The sequence below is a fragment of the Megalopta genalis genome, chromosome 3 (assembly GCF_051020955.1).
Source record: "Megalopta genalis isolate 19385.01 chromosome 3, iyMegGena1_principal, whole genome shotgun sequence".
NCBI classification, from domain to species: Eukaryota; Metazoa; Arthropoda; class Insecta; order Hymenoptera; family Halictidae; genus Megalopta; species Megalopta genalis.
The window spans coordinates 24,186,885-24,208,570 of NC_135015.1; the positions used below are offsets into that span (position 1 = coordinate 24,186,885).

Consider the following 21,686-nt stretch of genomic DNA (forward strand, 5'->3'; position numbering starts at 1 on the left):
AGTGTTAGTTCTTGATCGTGTATTTTTTAATACGGCAAAATATATTTTCGTTCAGCACTGAAATCGCGAACCGATTACAAAGGGACAAACGAAGGAATAATATCCGCGATTATTAAGGAATAATATTACCGGGCATTCTCTTAACTTCGAATTTTCGCAGACTTTTGTATTTCTGGGGTGATGATCTCATATTTAACAGGAGCGTAACTAAAGTAAACTAGAATAAAAAACGGAAGATGCGTTGGATGTAGACGTAAATCCTCGCTGATCGTACCAGAGATAAGTTTTCTTTTACGTAATGTTCTGTATCTAGTAGTGCTTACCAAACGTGAGTAGACTCATTTCATCCCTGATCATGCACATGTATGTAGAGACAAACAAGACAGCAGACAGGTGGTTGAATATGTGTACAAGTGGCGTAGTACATTAGGGCGTTAAGGGGACGATGCAGTTAAAAATAATGAAAAGCGCAGGAAATTCTATCATTTTATCGATCTTTTAAACCAAAAAATATTAAAGTATTCTTTGTGAATTTTTTCGAATAATTTTGTCTAATTTCCCCTCTATTAATTAAATGGATACACGAATAATTTAAATTTTGAGCGTGTAAAGACTCGCGCGATATTTCATGCGAGAATAACCATCGATTGTAAAACTGATCAATCAATTGATCGCAAAAGAGTGTTTAAATTTCGGTGCAATTTGTGTTAAAAGAGTGCAATATTTATATTAAAAGAAAGGGATTAAATTTTAAGGTATATATATTTCTTTCTTTATTTATTTAACCGCATCTTCTCTTTAGAATCGATTTCGATGGAAATTTCGAGGTTTTCGACGTTCGAATCGAACATCGCAGTTGACACTACTGTGCCGATATAAATTCGAGTCAATGCCGAAGTTAACCTTGTTCTTGGCCTAGTTTGTCGGTAACGATGCAGGGGAGCGAGCTCGATATTTCCAAGGGATGATACACTGATAATGGAAGAAATTCTCGGCGCGAGGCGGTTCTGCGTTCTGCACATACGTCTTTTTTCTCCAGTTCCGTCAAAACTGTTCCACGTTCGTTGATCTGGTTTCGATTAAATGGTGCGACGTCCAGCTACGGAAAAATGCGATCATCATGTGTAAATATCCTGTAATGTAATGTTAATTGAACGACGCATCCAAAGATTCCATGGATTGTGGGAAACGTCAATTATCGCGAACGGACACGAGCGTGATTTTTTTGTGTACGTGTAGTACATAATTAAAGCGCAATAAATACGATCACTTAAGATTTAGGTTGTATCCGAAAGTTCTCGTGTAAGCACTTCTCAAGGTATGTATATATTCTAATTAGCGTTTCGTGTCCGTTCCAAACGATTTTTATATGTATTTGATTTAGTTTGTCTATTTGTGCATTGTTTCATATTTGTTTCCTAAACGTTCAACATTTTCTATTGAACGTCGAGGACATTATTTTTCCAGGTTAGTTCGCGAGCACATGACAGAGACCATCATTTTTCCCGCCGATTTTCGAAACCTTAGGATCGCGACGTTCGTTGAAACATTGCACAATCGCGAATTTTTCGGCAGTCGTAAATTTGAATTTGAATATCATCGGCTCTAGGAAAGCCTTCGAGAGCTTTGAAATGACGAGATAACATTCAGACAGCGGTTCTATTATTTGTTCCAAATGATGTTTCATACACCGAGATAACGAACTAAACGATTCAGTTAATGTGGAAACGATTTAATTATTAAAATCGAGAAACTAATTAATTGCTATGTAACTTTGTCAAGTGAATATCTGTTATTATAATTTGAGATTCTTGTTAATCTTTTTCAGACAACTTTCACGCATTCCTACCAACACATATATTTATTGGTAGAGTTTATCTGAAACTAATTTGGATTAGTTATTCGATCAGGCACAAAACACATACCAATATCATTCATGCAGTTCTATGTAGATATGATAGATAAAAGTAAAAGTTGCCGTGGGGTGAGTACAACAAGAATGTTATTTTACACAGAAATATTTGAATTCTGTGCTTTTTGCCTTTCCTTCAAAGTGTGCGAAATATAATTTACTGTAAGAACCACTGAGATAATTACATATTGAAATGAACGGAAACTATTAAAGTGTATTTCCCTTATCTAAGTCAATTATCTTATCTCTGTTGCATACAAGTTTTTTCTGATCCTCATGTTGAACGTTTAGTTCTAGCAAGAATATATTCTACTAAAGGTGATTCATTATTTCCAATTAATTTACACACACACACACAACATCAAAATTATAATATATTATTTTATAATTGGAAAGTGAATATACATTTCATATGATACCTTGTTACATGTTTATTTTTATTGATTTCTGTTTTTTTTTTTAATATTCTTTTTTTAGTTAGTGTATTGGTTAATGTTAAGGTGAATACATTTAAAAATGGCAATTGGAAGTATTATCTGTGGAGCCAATACTCCCAGAATCAAGAGAAAGAAGGCAAAGGTACATTGTGTTTCATTTTCATTATATTTAGTGTGAAATATTACACGAAATCATTTCTTATATACATTCGCTAGTAGCTATCAACGTTAACTATTTGCACTGATTTGTTACAGGCTACTGAACGTAGTTGGATAGAAGCAACTTTTCAAAAAAGAGAATGCTCAAAATTTATACCGAGTGCTAAGGATGAACACAGGTATAGTATATTTTTATTTACTTGTCTACTGTTGAGATTAAAGCTCTGTGTCTATGGATAAACTTAAAGTTAAAGTTACAGAAAATTTATCATCCATTTCAATTACCATATAATGTTCAGCCTGAAGTAACAACATTGAGTTAATCAACATTTGTACTTGTTCTTTTTTTGCACTCTCCTGTCAAGTGAATAATTTACAGATATTTCCTTTTGTCGCGGAAAAAACAATATTTTTGCAGAGGCAATATGAGAACAGTTACATAGTTATACAGTTAAGTTGATTACAGGTTAACTTCTCATTCTGTTTTATTTATTTTTTAAACCTTTACAACAGCCATATACACTATTACAGATTTATTTACACACTGTTTCAGGTTATCGTTAATACACATTTTCTTGTGTTCATTTACTTTTCATTTACTTTTCTTTCTTTCGTTCCATTTATAGGTTTTTGCAAGTACAGGGAGATAAGATTGCAGAATATGATGTGATCACCACTTCCAGGTGAGACTTCATTATGCATTCTGCCGCGACTTACACTTTTGTTTTTGTTATCTTTCTCTTTTCTTTTTTTTTCTTAGATAGATATTACAAACGAGAATATTTAATATTGCTTCTGCAAATATATCATATCTATAAAAGAGTATGGTATGCATTTTTATATATTCAAATAATTAACATATTGTTACTTATTTTGCGTGCATAGCGTTCTCAATTTCAATAGCCTTATATGCGAAGAACATTTCTAACTTCTGTAGATAGAAAGAATCTCATTGTAAATATTTCCAATAGTTCATTTCCATAATTTTGCTCATAAAATATTCATTAATGTTAAATTTTCTTTATTGCTTTGTACAGAGTGCTTGTTTCGAACATACGAGGCAATTACATTCATTGATTCATCTATACATATGTATGCAATACGTAAGGAATAAGAGTATCGTAGCTGTAGTATCATGTTTAATGGTAACTAGCATCGATTAAATCATTTCAATGAATTTAAATAATACTCAACATTATCTTTCTTAAGCCATGGTAAATTCTACAATTCCTTCGTGCAACGCAAGAGAATACAAAACTTGTACAGCAATATGCTATTCTATTGTGCCAACAAAGTGAACAGCTGTGACAAGGGGCAACTGCATGCAGAAAATATTATATTTTAATTATTAATTCCTGTATGCTTTTATGGTGTATTATTATAAGAGCTCCGCTTTAATTCAGAAGATAAGACATTGCATTCATTTCTGCCCAAGTGCGCTTGATCTCTTATTTACTTAACACTAACGCATGACTATAATTATTGTAGATGTTGTTGCGGCCATTCTTATACGCACCACTGTGGAACCGGAGCAGATATCAAAAGCTACACCACTAGCAATACCAAAGAGAAAGATCGGGAACAATGGTCTCCTGGTAAGAACACACGATCGGTTCCAACCGATGCTTACGGTACAATTGAGTTTCAAGGTGGGCCACATCCGACAAAAGCACAGGTAAATAAGAGATCTTCCTTACGTTTAAGTGATACATGCGTAACGCATTGTTAATGTTAACTAATCTGTATCCCATAGTACGTCAGATTAGCGCATGATACAAGACCGGAGCCAATAGTGCAGCTACTATGTAGAGAATGGAATTTGGGACTGCCAAAATTACTCATCACCGTACATGGTGGTCGTTCCAACTTTGACTTGCAATCCAGTCTGAAAAAAGTCTTACGAAAAGGCTTGTTAAAGGCTGCAAAGACAACCGGCGCATGGATATTCACTGGAGGGACTAATACAGGTTGGTCGCGAAATCTTCTTTTATTTCAATGTCACGATCAAATCGTAATCTCAATGGAAATTCGACAGGTGTTACGAGGCAAGTAGGCGATGCACTACTTTTAGAAAAGTCCCAAAGGCAAGGACGCGTTGTGAGCATAGGTATAGCACCATGGGGAATTTTAGACAAAAGCCACGAACTCGTGAGCCGTGGAGGCGAAGTCCCGTACGATTGTCTTTCATCTCCATGGTGAGAAAGAATTCTAAGTGAATGCTGCTGCACTATTCGCTTGTTTCGCTTGTTCATTCAGATAAATTTTTTAGGTCGAAATATGCGGTTCTAAACAATCGACACGCATATTTTTTATTGGTGGACAACGGTACCGGCGGTCGTTACGGTGCAGAAATCGTATTGCGCAGGAAGCTAGAAAAATACATTTCGAATTTGAAGCTGCAGCCATGTGAGCGTCACCTTTTTGCTTTCACAGCCTTTCACGACGTCTTCTGTACGTTTCAAGAAACATCTGTTTTGTTGTAGACACGCACAGCAGTATTCCCGTTGTGGCGTTGGTCATCGAGGGAGGAACAAACACGATACGCTCAGTTTTAGAATACGTCACAGATGATCCTCCAGTACCTGTAGTAGTTTGCGATGGTTCGGGTCGTGCAGCTGACCTTATCGCTTTTATGCACAAGTAATATTTAGTTTTTCAATGAACTACGTAGAGACTATAGTTTAAATATTAGTACATGCAATACAAAAATCATTTAGGTATGCCTCGGAGGGAGATGCGGAAGGGGGAGAAAGCGAGGGGCTATTAGAGAGTATGAGAAAACAAGTTTTGGACACAATCGAGCGTACCTTCAAAGTCTCCTCTGAACAAGCATGTCAACTGTATTCCGAACTTTTGCAGTGTACGCGTAAGAAACACTTGGTAAGTCTCTACAACTTTGCCCGATACACTCCGTATCTTCGTATGAATTCGATACACGATTTGATTTGTTTGCAGATAACAGTGTTCAGGATAACGCAGGATCGACCTCAGGAGCTCGACCAAACAATCTTGACGGCCTTGTTCAAGTCTAAACAACTATCCCCAGCAGAACAGTTGTCTTTATCATTGATATGGAATAGAGTGGACATAGCGCGCAGCGAAATATTCGTTTATGGGCAGAAATGGCCGCCGGGTGCGCTGGAACAAGCGATGATGCAAGCATTGCAACACGATAGAATCGATTTTGTGAAGCTTCTTTTGGAGAACGGTGTCTCCATGCGGAAGTTTTTATCAATACCTCGACTCGAGGAATTGTACAATACTGTGAGTTTAAAAACTTTTACTGAACCGTCTTGATCAAAGTTTCCCACAGCTTCTTTAGTTATCAAAGAAATTTCCTCGTTTAGAAAGAAGGTCCCACGAATACACTTGGTTATATACTGCGCGATGTGAGACCGAATATTCCTCGTGGTTATATGTACACGCTCCATGACATTGGCTTGGTGATCAACAAATTGATGGGCGGAGCGTACCGTTCTCAGTATACACGCAGAAGGTTTCGGGTGATTTATACCAAAGTAATGAAGCGATCGGGAGCTCATCAGCAGCATATGCACCGAAACAGTTGCGCCTGGGGAAGCGCTGCTCGTTATTATTCAGGTTCGAGCAACAAGCAGGAAAGTTCAACGATAAGTCTCTTGGCGGAGACCTTGCCGGCGAATCGGGATACTCCGCTTTTCGATTATCCTTTCAACGAGCTGCTGATTTGGGCTGTTCTGACGAAACGCCAGCAAATGGCGTTGTTGATGTGGCAACACGGAGAAGAAGCATTGGCGAAAGCGCTTGTAGCCCTGAAATTGTACAAAGCCATGGCGCACGAAGCTGCCGAGGACGACCTCGAGACAGAAATTTACGACGAGTTGCGAAGCTGTGGAAAGGAGTTTGAAAATATAGGTAAGAGCTTGTCTGGTAGAATTTCACGGGGCGACCAAGGTATTAACAATGATATTATAGGATAAAATGAAAACCCAACCACGTATTATACGAAACATAAGTTTCTATTCACAGCGTTGGAATTATTGGACTATTGTTATCGCCAAGACGACGATCAAACGCAACAACTGTTAACTTCCGAGCTACAAAATTGGTCCGGTCAGACCTGTCTTTCTTTGGCGGTTACGGCGAATCATCGACCACTCCTGGCGCATCCGTGCAGTCAAATTATCTTGGCTGATCTGTGGATGGGTGGTCTTCGAACAAGAAAGAATACAAATCTGAAGGTAATTTTAGATCACTCTTGGGGCGCATCACGGGCATAGACGCGACATAGTATTTGATTTTTAGGACTGATCGAAATTTCATTCGTGTCCAGGTTGTTCTGGGTCTCGCGTGTCCCTGGTACATAACTTGTTTGGAATTCAAAAGTCGCGAGGAGCTGCAACTGATGCCGCAGACTCAGGAAGAACATTTGATCGCTCTCGAGGATGAGAAAGAAGATAGCGACTCCGAGCACGGCGTGCCAACTGGTCCAGATGTCGAGGTAGCCATCCTTAACAGCGCCTACTTAAAATATCTTAAACTATTTTAGAAATATTTGAAAGGGAAAACTCTGTTCGGAGCTCTTGACTCACAAACAAATCGACTCGTAACATTCTATAGAATACCAAATACTAAATACGGTAATTAATATTAACTAATTAATTAATTAATACAATCTGCCAGTGCTTTTGTTATAATTCATTATTCATTCTCCATGCTGCAGTTATTACCATTGCTTTATTCATTTATTTACTTGTTCGTTTACTTATTTATTTATTCATTTATTTATTCGTTTCTTTGGTAATAGCTTTTAAAGTTACAAGATCAAATGAAAAATACTCGTTGCACTTTAATCGCTGATAGAAGTTGCTTAGTATATAAAACTGTATTTGCAATAAATGGTTAGATATGGTTGCTGGTTTTGAACTGTGTAGTGTGATGGAGTTACACACGAAAACGTATAATCGTGTAGATTCTATTAATAATATTGAAAAGTTTCGACCATCGGGTTGTGATCGGTATTAATATCAATAGAGCGTTGTTATTTCAGTTGTTGATTTTTGTTCCATACATGTGGCGTGAAAGGTGTCGCAGTTACATTTTATCGTTGGCAGTATACAGTTTTATTACTTGTTATTTGAATGCGTATATTCCAATGGTTTGTTTGATGAGGGTGTTACATGCTTATTGGTCGGCCAGTGTTCAATGGTATAAAGTATCAATCAATGTTAGAGGTATCGATATGTGTTTTTGTGATTCATAGACTATGTGGGTATGCGTATGAATTGTTTTTTAGAAACGTCAGCGCAGGAGCCTGAGCGTACGCAACAAATCCAGCAGCCAACAAGGCGCTAAGGTATAATCTATAATGGCCTGAAACACAATGACTCTCTATGACCAATAAGTTCACACTTTCCGGTGCACTTTTCAACTATCTCTCTTTTGTTGTTAGTTATCGACAAGGAAAACTTCTGTTTATTCAGTATCGGAATCTGTACCGGTGAGGATGATACCTAATGTTATTATCGTAAACGCATATCGTGCCGTATTATAAAATAACTTGAAATCATTTTATGTCGACGAGATACCTATTGTACAATACATATTATATTAATGTCATGTACTATACTTAATGTCGTGTGTCGAATATCGGTATCACTCCACCAAGTTAAATGTTTACGATCCGATTAACATCCGAATTTGCAGCACTTCCCCATTAATCGATAACTACTTTGGTCAACATTACTACTTTGGTAACATTACATTTTATTCGACCGGCATATTACCACGATACATCAATGTTTTCTACCGCGATGATCGAAGTACGAGAATTAGCACAACTACAACCGTTTCTAAAATTTCAGTCCACCGTTGGCTTCGAAACAGTTTGATATAAGAAATCGTTATCGATCAGAAGGAAAACGGAAATGGAAAGAAATTAAGTCTGTCCTTTACAATCTAATGATCCTCCTCACTTACTAAAATGCACTAATCATATATATATATTCTGAGCAGCCATGATTCTTGACACGAACTGCACCTTGTTCATCGCTTTCTATTTTTATTCTCACCTAATCCATAAGCTTCTTTAATGTTTTTTGCTGTGATTCAGTTGCCAATCTAGATTGCAGAATTGCTAAGTCCCCTATTGACATTCTATACACGAGGTGTTATCAAAAAGAAAAGGATGATCCAAGATCTAGGATACAGAGAAGTGACCTAAAAAAAGCTGTTAAGCTGTTTTTCTTTTTAACAGCACCTCGTGCACGTCTAGCTCTTCGAGAATCATATTCTCTCTCATTCTCTCACATTTTCTCATATTCTCTCAAGAATAAAATCTCTATTACATAGAAAACGAAGCATTTAAACGATAGCCATACATCTCTATAGATACTACATAAGACTCGCGTACCTATGATTCTCTGTCCCACTTTCTTCCAGAGTGTTCCGAGACGTTATAGAAATACTTTTATTTCGTTGTTTGCTTCTTGCGTACGATGTATTTACCATGTATTACCATGTATTACCATTGTATTACCAGACTGTCTCCCTTAATTGGTTTGTTCGCAAAGTCCTTACCGTATAATTCGTTTCCGAGAATGGTCAAGAATTAGTCAAGATAATTCTTAATACCTCTTCGATACTTGTAAATCTCCTGTTATCTATGTTTATATGTTCTGTACGACCAGCAGAAAAATCGCCTATGCTTTTTAAGCCTAAAACTGTTCTTTTTCGTTTAGGCTTTGATCAGCAACGAACACACCACCACGGTGGTGAAAGATACAATCGTCCAAGAAAACGGGAAAGTACTGACGGACAACGACGATATCATTCATCGTGCTTATGGCATTCATTCCGACTACTATGATATCAAGAATAGCAGGCCGCTACGACTGAGGAAGAAGCTGTATGAATTTTATACAGCTCCTATAACTAAATTTTGGGCAAATGCTGTGAGTACTACCGTTACGCTGTATATACCCTTACTTTATTCTAATCACTATAACTGAGAGTGCCGTGTATTTTCTTTGTCGCAGATAGCGTACGTAATTTTTCTGGTCTTGTTCTCTTACTCGATCCTCATACACATGGAGAACCATCCGTCATTGGCGGAGATTTACGCGATCGCCTACATTTGTACCCTTGGCTGTGAGAAAGTACGGGAAATCGCAACGTCGGAACCAGCCACGCTCTCGCATAAATTCAGCGTGTGGGCGTGGAACATGTGGAATCCCTGTGACGCAGCTGCCATCATATTTTTCCAAATTGGCTTGGCCCTGCGCTTAAGACATTCCACCCTCGACGTCGGCCGTGTCATTTACTGCGTCGACTGTATTTATTGGTACTTGCGGATACTCAACATTCTCGGCGTGAACAAGTATTTCGGTAGTATTTCTTGCCTTCTTAAAGATCATGTACTTGTACCGTACCGTACTGTAGCGTATCCGCTTGGACATAAGTATATACATATACACGTGTATGCATTTCTGTTCTCTTTTTTAGGTCCTCTGGTTACCATGATGGGAAAAATGGTGAAAAATATGATATACTTTGTGGTGTTGTTGTTGGTCGTGTTGATGAGCTTCGGAGTAACACGGCAGGCTATTTTGAACCCCAACGCCGAGCCGAAGTTAAAGATCATTCGAGACGTGTGTATTTTCTATCGATTACCTATGTTCGAGATTAGCACGATTACTTACCACGTTTCTTTTTATCACATATAGATATTCATGGAGCCATACTTTATGTTGTACGGGGAAGTGTACGCGGACAACATCGATCCAGACTGCGGGGACGAGCCGGGAATGATACCGTGTCTTCCAGGCCGGTGGATCACGCCTGCTGTAATGTCGATTTACCTGTTAATCGCGAACATATTGATGATAAATCTACTGATCGCGGTCTTTAATAATATTTTCAATGAGGTAAACGCGGTGGCGCACCAAGTATGGATGTTCCAACGTTTTACTGTTGTCATGGAGTACGAACAGAAACCAGTTTTACCTCCCCCGCTCATTGTAGTTTCTCACATATATCTGCTGGTGAAATATTTGCTGCGATATGTGACACAAGGGAAAGCGAGTACGGGTGAAACGTACGACAACGGGCTTAAGTTGTTCCTAGAAGCCGACGACATGCAGCGCCTCTACGATTTCGAAGAGGACTGCGTCGAGGGATACTTCCGCGAGCAAGAGCTCAAACTCCAAATGTCCACCGAGGAGCGCGTCAAGATAACGACCGAGAGGGTAGAGAACATGCATCAGAAAATAGAGGATATCGATAAGAAGGAGCACACTCAGAACGCTTCGCTTCAGGTAACGAACACATCGTTTCGATCACTAGAGCGGTCTAAATACCGTTTAGGCACCTGTTTAAACTTAGAATTTGTTTGCTCGCAGACTGTAGAGTTCCGCATCCGTAAGCTGGAGGAGCTGAACGAGCAGACACTGGCGCATCTTGGAGTGATCCACCGGTTCATGGCGACGCACATGCCCAACATCGAAACGATATCCAGCTTCGACTCGGAAGGTCGTCAGCGTAGAGTGTCGGAGCGATCGGAGCGTTCGGAGGTACTGTCGGAGACTGATTCCCACACGCAACTGCCCACCATAACGGCGAAACGCAAGAGATTGGTTCGATCGCTGACCGACGGGACGTTCCTCAGCATCGGTCCGCCGATAGACGACGAGTTGCTGAAGCACTCGGAGATGGCTGTATCGCGCGAGAATCTCAGTAGAAACGATTCTTCCGTGAGCGGGGACGGGAACACGGCTCAGGACGACTTCAAGACGACCACGAGTCTCGAGACCGAGGTTAGCAAAGGAGACAGCGGGGGAGACGTTCTGAAGAAAGATACGTTTTCACAGTCCGACAGCAGAGAAGCCAGCGGGGAACAGAGCAGAGAGGCTAGCGGGGAGCAGAGTAGAGATCAGAGTAGGGACCAAAGCAGAGATATCAGTAGCAGGGAGCCTAGCTCGGATCCCAGCAGACAGACCAGTAGGGAGACGAGCCGGGATGCGACCAGCAAAGAGCCGAGCAGAGAGGCGAGCAGCGAAGCTCCGGCTTCCGAGCCGGCTAGACAGGACTCGGTGGAGCGTCCCGCAAAGCAGAACAGTAGAACGCGCTCGGAATCGGACGAGGTGATCATCCTTCCTTCCGGTATCGCCAGAGGCGTCACCTGGGCGGAACCGCGAGTCGCGATGATCCCGTCGATGTCATCGAGCAGCAGCACCCAGAGGTCCATTCTATTGGCCATGCGAGCAGAATATACAAGCATAACGGACGAATTGGAGAGCTACTGCGGCCTGCTCAGTCCACCTAGAACGCCGCCCATCTCGCCACCGCCGTCCAGGGTCAGGCATCACTCTGAAATGTCGAACGCGGAAATGGCCTGGCAAATCGAGAACGAGCATCTGCGCGACGCCGAGGAGTGCGATTACCAGCAGATGGAGGATTTGATTCAGAGGAGGTACATCGGAGACGACGAGGAGACCTTGCACACCTCGGACGAGGCGAGCGGCGGTCCGTTTTTCATATCGAACGAGCACAGGCACCAGCTCCGCCGAGCATCCGCCATCGACGAGGAGTCTCGAAGACCACCACCCACCATCAGCGTCACCAGAGAAATCGAACAAACGCTTTCTCGACCGCCGATCCGCGAGCCCGAGAACTCCGACCCCAACGACAAAAATCTGAGCACCGTACCTGCTCCGGCTTCGGAGACCATGTGCTAACTTATCGACTGCTACGAATTTCGAAATCATAGCGTTCCCTCTGTAACTGTAACGTCCCCGTGACGCTTCCAACTTGACCGCCGAAGACGGACATGCTCAGCTACGGAGGTAACGAGATGTGCAGTACGCGCGTAAAGGTACCCTTGCTTGGTTCTGCTTGTGATCGCCGGTCCATCGCCGGCCATTGTTCGACGCCAACAACAAATATAGCTGCTCGCCATTACGGAGATCACCGAAACGGACACAGTGGTGTACATCTTATCTGAAATAATTTATTGTCGGCTCGCACAGTTATACACGTTCTGTCTTTCTCCTTCTTTTTTTTTACATTGAATCTCGTTTTCTCGAAACTAGAAAAACGAACCAGAAAACAGTGCTTTATAGTCAAACAAATGAATCGAGTTACTGGTTGTATAGCAGCGAATTTGATCGACTTTAATTGTCGTTAATTTTTCTCCGATTTGGCTCGATTTTATTCGATTTTATTCGATTTTATTTCTATTGATATACATATCTTTTTACTCTTATGCGAATAGACCGATTCCACGTTTGTTCCGTATATACTTTTATAAATTGTGCATAACGCGTGTGCATATCCATAGCAAATATGCGTGTACCGATAAGAAGGCTATTGTACTTTATAATGTTACAATTAATTCGGGTATTCAGATGTTGTTACATATTACGATGAGTTTTTTCCCCTGTTTGAATACTTACCACATTTCTATGTACAGAACGATTCGATGTTTTTATCGATTTTACAGACTATTGATCGACTTGTACAAAGTATTTTCAATTTCGACTTTTATGCACGTCGTATACAATTTTATCGATTATTTATTAACGCGCGATAAACGATTCTGGATGTAGAGAATGTAGACGGTACGATTACGATACGCTTTCGAATACTCGAAGAAGTTGGACTAACGCCAATAATACCATACCACACACCGTGTTGTACGCTATCGTTAGACTGTAACTCTTAATTTGGAATTTAACTGAACCGTGCAAACTTTTTGCCCAGCTGTACACACAAAGTGCACCTATACAATATTTCTGTACATAAACGTATCGTATAATTAAGCAGCCAGTACGTACAAAATGTAGAAGAAAGTATCGCGTTCGCGCGAGCGTTTTACATAATGTAGATGAATTTTCGCTCTGTATTCGGTTCGATCGATTTCGAATTCTCAACTTTTGATTAATCGCGTCGTATTCTTCGGTAAAGAGTACCGGCTGGTTAACGGTGTGCTTTTCTGCGTAGATTCGAGAATCATCGGCGATTCTCGGGACGAAAGAGCGACTTTACGACGGCGCACCGAGCGACGACGTCGATTCGTGATCAACGAATCCGCTGTCCGTTCGATCGACCGCCGCGTTTACGGTCGAGCACTTTGAACTTCGCTCTGTAGCGGTACTCGGATTCCTTCCATTTTCTAGATCGTGGACTTTACAATTTTGTATTTGTTGCGCGTGCATCTGTGTGTGGCGTGCGATTCGTTCGACGGGGCGGCAACACGCAGAACCGTACTGGCTTTAGGTGCAATTTCATTCTAGCGTGTACAGTAGAGAGATCACTCGAGAGATCGTTTCGATCGGCGTTCCAAACGTAAATAGTTTAGCGATGATCGTTCGTTAGAGACACGTGCGAAAAGCGTTCGCGTTGGTCGGACGTGCCGACGACGCGGCGACGTGCTACGGTAATGTCTCTCCAATCGACATCTCGGATCGTCCACGAAATTGGACAATTTGGGAAGAGGAGACGCGATTATTCGAGCCTTGCGACTCATTCTTATATATAGTTACCGATTATAATATAATATATATATAATATAATATTATTATAATATAATATATAATATAATATATTATTATAATATATATAATATAATATATAATATAATATTATTTATTATATTATAATATAATATAATATAATATAATATATTCTTATAGTTATAACAATTATAAAAATTAGACGCGGCGCTCGGACAGTCGTATCTCCTCTTCCCAAATTGTCCATTTCTCTGCACAATCCGAGCGTCAGTTACGGAGACATTGCCAATGTAATTAGCCGACTAATTAAACGGATTTTGATCCGGATCGAACGCCGTTCGTCTCGTCGGTTCGCTTCCACCGAAATACGAAAACCGTCCTCCGATTAAATTCGACACCTGGTTCCACGCGTGTCGAACGTTCAGGATGAAACATCGCCGAAATAGATGTAACACGGCCGGGGCATGTAATTCGCACGTGGGCTAATAACGATGATCGTTCGCGCGAGCACAGCGAAACGTCGCGACGGTTGCCGGGGGATGCTCGGTTAAATTTAAACGGCGCTTACAGGGTAGCGTTCTACCCCGATTCCATCGTCTTCGAGGTCCGACGATTTCGTCGACTCGATGAAATCCGGCCGAGAAACAGCCTGTACGTAATTCCTGTTCCTCTTCGAGATACATCACTGCGAATATAAAACCGAGCGAAACAACGTGTTCACGTTGTCACGTTACTCTCGCTTTCAATGCGCATAGAACGGGGACGGATCGATCGTCGATGAACGATTCGCACGCGTCTATCGTGTCACTACTGCCGAACGTTTTTACGAATCTTTTGACATGCAGCGGTGTAAACGAAACCATTTGCCCGGACGTTCTTGCTGGTCGAGGCTTCGCGCGCGAACGCGAACTTCGTTCGAATTCACTTCGCAAATACTTCGTTCTACACCCTGCATATTTAGGGCCTTATCACGCACTAACTGCTGCGTCGAACACGGAATTCTACGGACCATATAAAAGTGAACCATATCACGCGGATACGTTCCCCATGGGTGAACAACGCCAAATCCGTGTTAATAGTATCTACGATACGAGAAAAAAAAGAGAAAAAAAAAGAGAACAAACCGAGAGAAATAATAAAACGGACCGCGGACTCTCCGAGGATTCGCGGGGCTCCGCGGAAGTCCGAATCCTTCGATACCGAAAAAGGGTTTCCGCCGGGTTCTGCGAACTGATCTGTATTTCTGTAAACGTCCGCGGTCCTGATACCGAAGAGTTCAACGTTAATTATTGTTCGTTCGACGCGTCAAGGATACACAGGGCGCGTTTTCGCTTCGGAAAAGTTGATCCGAATCGTCGAATAAAGAGAAGCTAAAAAGTTCACAAAATCGTGGGAAATCAAGATCGGATCCTCGACGCGTGAACGAACGATAGAGAGGTCGAGAAACGAATGCCTAATTGTATAAAGGTGTGTGTGTATAGTTCACTTAAATCTTAAGGAGGAAACGTAGAGCAGATGTATTTAAGACTGTCGAAAAAAAAAGTAAAAACGATGCTTTATCGAGTCGCACGTGTATCGAGAGTTTTGCGAGCCGCGCGAATAGAACTCGCCGTTGCGGTTCCGATCGATCGGTTGTTCCGCGTTCGAACAAACGAACGAACCGGTCGATCATCGTCTGTAGCGTAAAGCATTTAGGGTTGGATCCATTGCCGAAAAGCGTTACTCGAATTCCTCGAAATCGAGCTGCCGAGCCGGCGGCAGCCGAGAAATCGGTTCCGAATCGGATCGGGCTGGCTCGGTTCTCGACTTCGAGCAGCGGTATTAGTTCAAATAACTTTTAGCGAAGTCGGTTTGCAACGCGGCGCGACCGCCGCGTAGAATGATTAAATTCGAGACAACGAATCAAAATGATATTCACAAGGATGTTGGGGGTAGCATCGGAGGAAACGAACGATGCCGTTTTGTTCCGCAAGGTTGAACATTGATCGAGAGACTCGCGACACCGTTTTTCGTGCTTCGCTTCGATTAGAAATTATGTACACGGAGTTGCGTCGAGATGGAAAAAACAAACGGCTCGTCATCGATGAAGAAAATCAGTTGCGCTGCAATTTGGTCGCTGAACCGTCGCCGGAGATTTTGTATATCCGCGACACGTTACGAAGCGCGAAACTTGCTCAAACGTTTTTTCGAGTACGGTGTGTAAACTTGATCCGGATTCAAGCGGACGCGTCGAATCAGCGTATATTATTACATTTCTTGCGTATTTCTCTTTTTATATTTAGTCGGTTCTGCGCGAACACCGGGTGCCTGTTTTGTAGAATCGCTTTTCGAACAACGGTTCGACCGAAGTTACCGCGCGCTTTTCTTTCATTCGGACGCCTCCGAAACTCATTTGATCCTAGTTCGCATAAGCGCTCGCGACGACGAATTGCTGTGACCGCCAACGCTATTGCTATATTTACTATTTAATTTACTTGCTGCGGTCGCACTTTGCAAGGTGTGCACGCTGCTCGAAAAGCGAACCGGCACGCGAGAGGCTCGAGTTACTTGTACATTCTTCCTTTCCATGAAAAGAAGCTACGGGGTGGCAAAATATATATTCATGGTATATTGAATTATTATGTATATCGCACCGCTTGCGACGCGACGACGACGAGACGAAGAGAGACGGAGAGCGAGACCATGTACTTATACATACATATATCCTGTTCGATCTCGCTTTCCGCGAGGTTTTACCCCCCGATTTTACCGAGGCGTTCATGAAAGTAACTTCGAACTCGATCTAGGCGACGGTATTATTGACTGAAAGGAAAAGAGAGTCGCACAAGTGTCGCTCAATTACTTCGTTACGCGTGTAACTTCCTCTCTCCAACTCTGCGTCGCTGTAATTCTCCGTTTGACGGTAATGTCTCTCTAATTGACGCTCGGATTGTCCACGGAAAGCGGACGATTTTGGAAGAGAAGATACTATTGTTCGAGCCTTGTGGCTCGTTATTTACGTCAACGACAATAAAGACGAGTTGCGAGGCTCGAATAATCGCGTCTCCTCTTCACAAACTATTTATTTCCGTGCATAATCTAAGCGTCAGTATGGGAGACATTACTGACATGTACTGTACAGTAATGTCTCCCGTACTGACGCTCGGATTGCCCACAAAAATGGACAATTTGGGAAGTAGAGCCTTGCGAATTCGAGTCTTGCGACTTGTTTTTATTACCGAGTTTTAGTTACCGATTGTCAACGATTATAAAAACATGGTGCAAAGTCGGAATAATCTAAGCGTCAGTATGGGAGACATTACTGACATGTGCTGTACAGTAATGTCTCCCGTACTGACGCTCGGATTGCCCACAGAAATGGACAATTTGGGAGGAGGAGCCTTGCGAGTTCGAGTCATGCGACTTGTTTTTATTACCGAGTTTTAGTTACCAATTGTCAACGATTTTAAAAACATGGTGCAAAGTCGGAATAATCTAAGCGTCAGTATGGGAGACATTACTGGCATGTGCTGTACAGTAATGTCTCCCGTACTGACGCTCGGATTGCCCACAGAAATGGACAATTTGGGAGGAGGAGCCTTGCGAATTCGAGTCATGCGACTTGTTTTTATTACCGAGTTTTAGTTACCGATTGTCAACGATTATAAAAACATGATGCAAAGTCGGAATAATCTAAGCGTCAGTATGGGAGACATTACTGACATGTACTGTACAGTAATGTCTCCCATACTGACGCTCGGATTGCCCACAAAAATGGACAATTTGGGAAGAGGAGCCTTGCGAATTCGAGTCTTGCGACTTGTTTTTATTACCGAGTTTTAGTTACCAATTGTCAACGATTATAAAAACATGATGCATAGCCGGAACAATCTAAGCGTCAGTTAGGGAGACATTACTGTATATTCTTGTAACGTAACGCTTCCGTAACACCGGCCACCGGTGGCACAGGGGGCGCCGCGTACGCTCGCCGAATATCTAACGTAGCTTTTCCACGACTCGATTCCCTCTGCAGTAATCGCGATTACGCACAAAGCATTCGAACGGAAGCTGAAATGCAACGCGTAACACACGTATGCGTGTGTACGGGATAAATGCGCAGCGAGACGCACGAGTTTCTGGACCACCGGATGGCAAAATCATTCAGCGAAATCTCCGAGAAAAATGTGTGTACAAAACGTGACTTCTCCGAAGCGATAAAAAGATAGAATTTGTATACATATACAGAGTGTCCCAAAAATGTCTCGCAATCCGGAAATGGGTTCCTCGGATCTTTTGAAGCAGCTTCTTCCTTTACGAAAATGTTCTCCGAGGCGCCGTTAACGAGTTATCAACGAAAAACAGTGACCAATAAGAACCGAGTACGGCTGACGCGAGGCGGCCCAGCCAGCCAGCGCGCGAAGCACAGTTCCGCTCGTTGGCTCGGTCGCCTCGCGCCAGCTGTGCTCGCCTCTCATTGGTCACTGTTTTTCGTTGATAACTCGTTAACGGTGCCTCGGAGAACATTTTCCTAAAGGAAAAGGTTGCTTCAAATGACCCGAGGAACCCGCCACTTTCGGATTGCGGGACATTTTGGGACATCCTGTGTATCTACAGCACGGCGAGAGAAAAGATACTCGTACGTCGACGACGTCCAAACCGATTCTCTAGTTGCATACTACAAATTTGTTTACCATATCGAAAGCAAGGGGCGGTTGTGCGTACGAATACTTCATATCTCGCCGCGCGTGCAGAGAGGAGTCGAAAAAAAGCTGTCACAGAGTGCCGTGAGCGTTTCTAAAGAATCAGATGATGCTAGATGCCGGATCGGTTGAAAATCGGTTGAATACCGCGCGATTGTCAAGTAACGCGAGAATTACCGGCACGCAAAAAGAAACAATAATTAGACAATAAAGAACTGTAGAGTCTCATCCGATACCGAAGATTGGTCGCGCGTTGCACTCTCCGCGTAGTCATTCGTCGTACCACGAAACGCTTGCGGATAGGTAACGGACAAAGGTTTCGAATCACGAGCATACGCGATATCTCTGTTAGATCCCCTTGAATTTGTGAAGAAATTTCTCTCCGATTCGCGGATCGGATTGCGCAGAAATATGGACCGTTTTGGAAGAGCGATCGTCAACAGCTATAAAAAAAGAAAAATGAGCCGAGCTTCTCCCATTCTTAAGTTGTCCATTTTTGTGCACAGTCTGTGAGCGCGAATTAGACAGAGATTACTATACTTTCTCTACTGTAAATACACTCGTTTTCCACCGATACCGATCGACGATGTCAATCCACGATACAATCATCGCCAGATTCGATTGTTCGTTGCTTCGGTCGTTTTTACGTTGCGCAGCTAAAACGCCTGCAAAAAAAATACCACGCAGCGTAGACGCTGGTTGCGGTCCACACAAGCTACGGTTCGAATGCTCGCGACTCTTGGAATTGTTCAGATTATACAAGTACAATTTATCGCTACACGAACAGTCGTTTATCCGTGGAAACAGCGTACGTCGCCGACGCATCGCGATTCTCGCAGTCGTGCAAACGATCCAGTTTCATTGCTTAAGGGATAACTTTCTAATTGGATAGATTATTAACCCTTTGCACTGGCGACTCTGAGGCGCCACTAAAAATTGGTATACTAGTTTTCAAAATCATTCTAAGAGCATCAGACTCTTTTATACTTAAAAAAAAACTATTAAAATTGCATTGTACTTGCCAATAGGCTCAATTTCATACGCACGAATCGCAATAAATTATATAAAATAGAAATACTGTAGATCAGAAATCATGTTTTGGATTTCGAATTCAAACAGCTTCGACTGCAAAGGGTTAATATCATACATACACGCATACACACAGAGGGAGAGACGCGCGCGCGCGCGCGCTCGCATCCACGCATGCATACATACATACATATATTGTCAATTACATTTTATAAATCAACTTTGTAGTATTTTTATCTTCTAAGTGTGGGTTTAATCGATTCCGTCTTTTTACACATCACAGCACGCTTATTATCCATGCATATAACATAGATATGTTAGAAATTTCGAACCGGTCGAAACGCATGATCGGCCGACCGCCGCAGCGCAGCACCATGATTTCCGATCATTGGCCACACGTGCGCGCGCACACTTCGGTGATCGGCAATAGGCGATATAAAACGTTGGTCCGTTTGTTAATCGATTCGTAAATTATCTTCGACCACCGCGGTCACCAAAGCCCGATCGTGAATACCAAGACTATCCGTAACCTTAAAGCCTAACATCGTCGAGCAGGTTGATAATGCCGGCTTCCTTCGCAGAGAGGACTTCGCGCCTAGCGGGCACGTGTACAATTGTAAATGCACGGGCGTCCGTTTGCTTGCACGAATTCTAAACGGTTCTCGAGTCCGGTCGATTCGACACGATAAACATACACCTATTCAGCTAATTTACTTGTTAAAACTCGCTCTAATGTATTGCTGTTCATTCGACTCCTAAATTGTGTTTCGACTCGACTGAAGAGGAAAAGAAAGCAATCGATTGTAATAAACGAAAACCGAATGCCGACGTAGTCCGATATCAAATGTGAATTAATCAAAGTACACTGTACATTGAAATACATAACTGATCTCAAAAGATATATGTTCGGCCCTTTTTGCTTACGAATAATACGCGTCCGGAGTACAGTAATGTCTCCCTTACCGACGCTCGGATTGTCCATTAAAATTGACGATTTGGGAAGAGGGGATACGATTGTTCGAGCATTGCGGCTCATTTTTATTATTGTGGACACTTTATATACATATATATAAGATATATATAAAAATAAATATGTAATATTATATTATTATATTATTATTATTATAATATTATATTATTTTTATAATATTATATTATTATTTTTATAATACTATAAAAATAAATCGCAAGGCTCGAATAATCGTGTCTCCTCTTCCCATATTGTCCATTTTTGTGGTCAATCTGGGCGTCAATTAGAGAGACTTTATTGTACAGTAATGTCTCCCTTACTGACGCTCAGATTGTCCACTAAAATAGACGATTTGGGAAGAAGAGATACGATTATTCGAGCCTTGCGGCTCATTTTTATAATTGTGGACAATTTATATGTATATAAGATATATATAAAAATAAATATATAATACTATATTATTATTATAATATTATTTTTATAATACTATAAAAATAAATCGCAAGGCTCGAACAATCGTGTCTCCTCTTCCCATATTGTCCATTTTTGTGGTCAATCTGGGCATCAATTAGAGAGACTTCATTGTACAGTAATGTCTCCCTTACTGACGCTCAGATTGTCCACTAAAATGGACAATTTGGGAAGAGAAGATACGATTGTCCGAGCCTTGCAGCTTGTTTTTATAATTGTGAACAATTTATAATTATAAAAATAAATCACAAGGCTCGAACAATCGTGTCTCTTCTTCCCAAATCATCCATTTTAATGGACAATCCGAGCGTCAGTAAGGGAGACATTACTGTACATACCGAGAAACGAATCGGTTGCATGCGCGAATCGATCTGCTTCAAAAAATCCGTTCGAATCATCCGCTCGATGATAATCGAATCATCGAAAAAGCGAAACACGTATTCGTGACAAACGAACAGGAAATAGAAACAGATGCGATCTACGATAGCCGATGGAATTGCAAGCTTTCTAGGCAATGTTCACGACTCTGAATGAAATTTT

The 21,686-nt window shown here is 41.6% G+C and overlaps 1 protein-coding gene across 11 annotated transcripts; it reads left to right on the forward strand.

The window, feature by feature from the left end:
- Window positions 1–278: 278 nt before the first annotated feature.
- On the forward strand, window positions 279–20,606 carry Trpm (transient receptor potential cation channel, subfamily M). 11 transcript variants are annotated; one of them, XM_033473409.2, is made up of 21 exons: window positions 279–1,318; window positions 1,829–1,984; window positions 2,605–2,687; window positions 3,135–3,191; window positions 3,997–4,183; window positions 4,262–4,475; window positions 4,544–4,703; window positions 4,778–4,914; window positions 4,992–5,148; window positions 5,226–5,388; window positions 5,464–5,772; window positions 5,856–6,402; window positions 6,517–6,728; window positions 6,821–6,988; window positions 7,784–7,843; window positions 7,940–7,987; window positions 9,228–9,440; window positions 9,525–9,873; window positions 9,991–10,136; window positions 10,212–10,802; window positions 10,887–20,606. In XM_033473409.2, exons 2-21 carry the CDS (start codon window positions 1,937–1,939, stop codon window positions 12,219–12,221), a joined length of 5,184 nt encoding a protein of 1,727 aa, XP_033329300.1. In that variant the 5' UTR covers window positions 279–1,318; window positions 1,829–1,936; the 3' UTR covers window positions 12,222–20,606. The 11 variants fall into 11 exon arrangements, with proteins under 11 accessions (XP_033329300.1, XP_076376559.1, XP_033329299.1 ...); XM_076520444.1 differs by having other exon boundaries at window positions 279–1,124; XM_033473408.2 differs by lacking the exon at window positions 1,829–1,984 and adding an exon at window positions 2,390–2,491 and having other exon boundaries at window positions 279–1,124.
- The last annotated feature ends 1,080 nt before the right edge of the window (window positions 20,607–21,686 follow it).

What these genes read in the sequence shown, in the direction of transcription:
- Trpm (XM_033473408.2), top strand. Translation starts at nt 2,429, where the DNA reads ATGGCAATTGGAAGTATTATCTGTGGAGCCAATACTCCCAGAATCAAG. An exon ending in AGTGCTAAGGATGAACACAG is followed by an intron (nt 2,688 to 3,134) that starts GTATAGTATATT and finishes TTCCATTTATAG; the next exon opens with GTTTTTGCAAGTACAGGGAG. An exon ending in GTACGCGTAAGAAACACTTG is followed by an intron (nt 5,389 to 5,463) that starts GTAAGTCTCTAC and finishes ATTTGTTTGCAG; the next exon opens with ATAACAGTGTTCAGGATAAC.